The sequence below is a fragment of the Dermacentor silvarum genome, chromosome 3 (assembly GCF_013339745.2).
Source record: "Dermacentor silvarum isolate Dsil-2018 chromosome 3, BIME_Dsil_1.4, whole genome shotgun sequence".
Classification (NCBI taxonomy): Eukaryota; Metazoa; Arthropoda; class Arachnida; order Ixodida; family Ixodidae; genus Dermacentor; species Dermacentor silvarum.
The window spans coordinates 66,860,079-66,864,134 of record NC_051156.1 but is presented as its reverse complement, the minus strand read 5'-3'; the positions used below and the strand labels follow the sequence as shown (position 1 = coordinate 66,864,134).

General features: G+C 47.2%; 1 protein-coding gene across 1 annotated transcript; it reads right to left on the bottom strand.

Moving 5' to 3' along the window:
• Positions 1 to 1,232: 1,232 nt before the first annotated feature.
• LOC119444450 (uncharacterized) lies at positions 1,233 to 3,473 on the bottom strand. Its single transcript, XM_037708850.2, has 2 exons — positions 2,670 to 3,473; positions 1,233 to 2,106 (listed from the first exon to the last, which is right to left on the bottom strand). Exons 1-2 carry the CDS (start codon positions 3,230 to 3,232, stop codon positions 1,233 to 1,235), a joined length of 1,437 nt encoding a protein of 478 aa, XP_037564778.2. The 5' UTR covers positions 3,233 to 3,473.
• Positions 3,474 to 4,056: the final 583 nt, after the last annotated feature.

Genomic DNA, 4,056 nt, shown 5'->3' with positions numbered 1-4,056 from the left:
ATGAACAGCTGCCCATACTTGTTCTGTATTTATAATTAGGAAGTTTTATTTATTCGTGCCAAGTAACTCTTAGAATCAGAAAATAAAACTTACTATTTCCTGGCGCGCGCGCATGCAGGCGGTTCGGCTCTGTAGCTTCCACAGTGCTGTCAAGAAAAGCTGTCGCCGAGTATAGACGTTACGGTATCTATACTCTGTTTCATACATCAGGTGCAACGCTGTGAAGGCTACGCAAGTAGTCCGTAAAGAAAAAAATGGAGACGTGTATCGCTCCGCGCTCTTTTGTGACCGTGTGGTCTAACGCGTTGCTCCGGAGAGACGACACCGAACTTCGGAGTCCATGGGTTCAAATCCGCATGCGGGAAAGATTTTTTTTTCTTTTGGGGGGTGGGGGTGTTTTTTTTTATCACATTTTCTATGAGTTGAATTCTAAATCCTGTTTTCTTCCCAATAACCTAAGCACCGCACGTTTTCGGAAATGAACTGCACGTATCTGTTCATTTGACGCATACCGTGTTCATGTAAGCGGGCATGAACCCCCTGAGCTCATACCGATATTTGACCAGCAACGGCGATTTTGTCGCGACTCTGCAGCATTGTCGCTTTACTTTGTTAATGCAAGCGAGAGCTTTGTGTGAAAAGATGACGTTAACTCATCGGTTAGTTAGCACAGCTGCTCCACGCAGGCCGCATTGACAACAGGTGTTCGTCTACAACTTTCGTTTTCGCCGTTTCCGAAGAGATTCACTCATTTCTGGGCATCTCTCAAAACACTGGGCATTATACCGTGCCGCCAGCCGAGCACCGGATTCAGCTTTCACCAAAACAGCGTGGGCCCGACTTTGGCACTGCGCTGTGGAGAAGCCCGAAGCACTTGGTGCGAGTAACGCATCGTTTTTTACTGATCGAAATGTTCATAAGCATTTCTGTAACTTAGAATGCTGGTTTCTGGCAGAGGAACGCATAGAACATATTCTAGATTTCTTAATCATCTGTTTCCTGACTGAATTTATGGAACATTTTTGTGAATTCTTGTCCATGATTTATTTCTTCACTACGATGTTTTTTTTTATTGCAATATTACAATATTACAACAGCAGGCCGACTTTCATGGTTTAGAAAACGAAAACTTTATTTATGGGATCGATGGTCTGGTGGGTACAGGTTTCTTCCTTTGTTGCCTTTCTCGCATCCAGTTACACCCAGATGCCAGGTTACACATTCCTGGCAAGTCAAACAAGTTCCTCGATGCCACTTAAGTCTTCATCACTGAAATGAGCACTCGACTCATCGGAGGAGGAGTTGCACGAATCACAAATGCTGAAGACAAGTGGTTCAATTTCACTGTCGACAATCATGTCACGTTCCCACGCTTCGGCCTCAACTTGCTCTACATGAGCACAGCCGTTTTGCCAGTTTTCCTGGCTTACAGATGCCAATGCTTCCGGCAGGAGTTTTTCAACTTCAGCCAAAGTGAAACACGTGTTACGTTTTGCGATGTACCACTTCACTTGGCTCCAAACAAGTTCAATTGGATTGAACTCGCAGTGGTATGGTGGTACACGAAGCACTTCGTGGCCATGGGTAGCCGCCAGAGTGTCGATGCGGTGCACAATGGTGGGTGTGTTGACCTTTCGCGAAAGTTCCAGCAGCTCAGCTCTCACCATGTCCTGTGACCATGGAACACCTTTCTTTGTGAGCCAAAGCTGAATATCAGCTTTGCGCGTAGACTTGGTAGGTGCCTTTTCAAGAGCTACGCTGTGGTATGGAGCATTGTCCATGACTACAATGCTATTGGCCGGAATGTTTGGCAAAAGCTTGTCAGTGAACCACTTCTCGAAGTACTTTCCGTCCATCTCAGAGTGGTAGTCAGCGTTGTTCCCCTTTTTTGCTCGGAAGTAGTCAGCAGCTCCTTGGACGAAACCTGTTGCACTGCTCCCAGCATGTACAAGGATCAAACGGGCCCCTTTGCCCGAGGGCGCGACCAATCCTGTCGACAGACCTTTCAGGAAAGCATCATGAGCTGACTTCACAGTCTTGTCCTGCCAGACGTATTCCTTCGTGTGCCCTGCATTCACCCACGTTTCATCTAAGTAGATGACGCACCTGTGCAGAGCAAAACAAACGAGTTAATGCAGACAACTAAACATACCCGCTGTAGCAGCACGAATCTTAGCATGATCATAATCGCAAATATCACACAGGAGAACATAAGACAAAAGAAGAAGTAAAAATATAATTCATAAGAATAATCTATTTTCTTTGTTATCAATTAACACGCTGACTGCTCTCTCACGAACAGCTGCTCATGGACAATCGACAGAAAAAAGATATCCTGGCGTTACTGGTCCCTTATCCGGGCTTAAATTTTGCACGCAGGCGGCATTTGGCAGTCAGTTTTGATTCATGGTAAGTTTGGGTGTCGCACTTGCCTGATTCGGTAAGAATTCATTGGAAATCCTGATCATTTACGGTGACTGCAAACAAAAATCGACAACGCTCGCAGCAGTGGTGCTGGTAACTCGCACCCTTCGGGGGAACGAGCGCTGTACAGTGGATGTTGATAATGCTCTCTATTACGATTACGAATTTGCAATGCTAACATCAAGCGTTATATAAGGGTACTCTAAACGTGCTGCGTAAGAAAATATTCTAAGGACGATTCCTACCTGCCCTGTCTTCGGAATTCCTTGATCGCCCGCAGGTACCTGCGGCGCCAGGCAATGATGTCACTGCGCTCGATCAGCGCAAGATTCCGTTTCCTCTTATCAAACATGAAGCCAATGTCTTTCATTAACCTCCACAAGGTCGTTTTCTTGAAGTTCGGCAAGTCGTCGTCTTCGTTGACAGCCTTTAGCACACTGTCCAGTGTTGGGATCTCCCTCTTGGCGTACATGCTGTGCACTTTCAGACGGATGGCATGGACTGTGAAGCTGTCATGTTTGACTGTTCGCGAGCTTGAAATCTTCACGTCGCGAGGTCTTTTCTTCGGAGACACGAAAGGCCCACGCAGACGCTCCGCTTTGAATTTCGCGACGGTACGGGGAGATACTCCGGTGTCCTCGCTCACAGCGCTCAGTACTTCCCGAACAGACTTCTCCGGGAAACGCTGCCTGGTACGAGCGTACACATTTGCAATAACTTGCTTGGAGTTCCTTGACAACTTCGATGTACGAACCTTTGAAAAAATGCGCACAGGAGAGGTAGTCGAGGCCACAGAGCTCGGCGCCATTTTCCCAAATCTGACTATCCGCAAAGCGCAAACAGGCGGCCAGGGCTACGGAGAGAGCAAAAACCAGATGAGACAAAAAACGAAAAACACAAAATACAAACTCGCATATTTCGATTGTTTTCCCAGCAATAGGAACGTTTTTTGTCAAGCTTGTGACAAATGTTTACGGTTTAACGTTGCCGGCAAAGCATTAATTGTTTCTCGCTCACCGCAAGCAACGCACTACTTTTTGGTCGCGGAAGTAAACAGCGCAAACAAGAGCGCTAGCTTTGACAGCGTTGCACCTGATGTATGAAACGGAGTATAGAAGGGGGAGGTGAGAGCAACGGCGGCGGCGGAGTGTTGCAAGCAATCATGACAGCAGCGGCGGCGCTGCAGTCGACAGCAAGATCGCTCCGCGGGCGCGGAAGCACAGCGGTTGGTGCCGCGGGTTTCGAAGCGGGCGTTTCTGTTCGCAATTAGCGGTCGCAGATTTGACATAACTAGCGTTAAGCTAATGCATATCGTGCCTTGTTAGTAGAGGAGACAATAAATGAATAGCAGCTATCCTCTGATGAGCGGTTAAGTGTTAAAATGCATTAGATTCGGGCACGTCACGGCCGGTAAATATTTTTCGCTCGTCTCGGTCGCACGCGTTCTACGTGCTTTCCCGAATCGTCGGGAGTGAGAAAAAGAAGGATTTCAGCGAATGCGAAGATGATTATGCTAGTGGTGTGGGTAAAAAAAGCTGCACCGATTTCTAGGCTCGCAGTGAAGAGCTCCTTAGGTCATAATACTGCGACGCACTGAATCCTGCTCGTCAAATTGGTTAATGCCAATATATG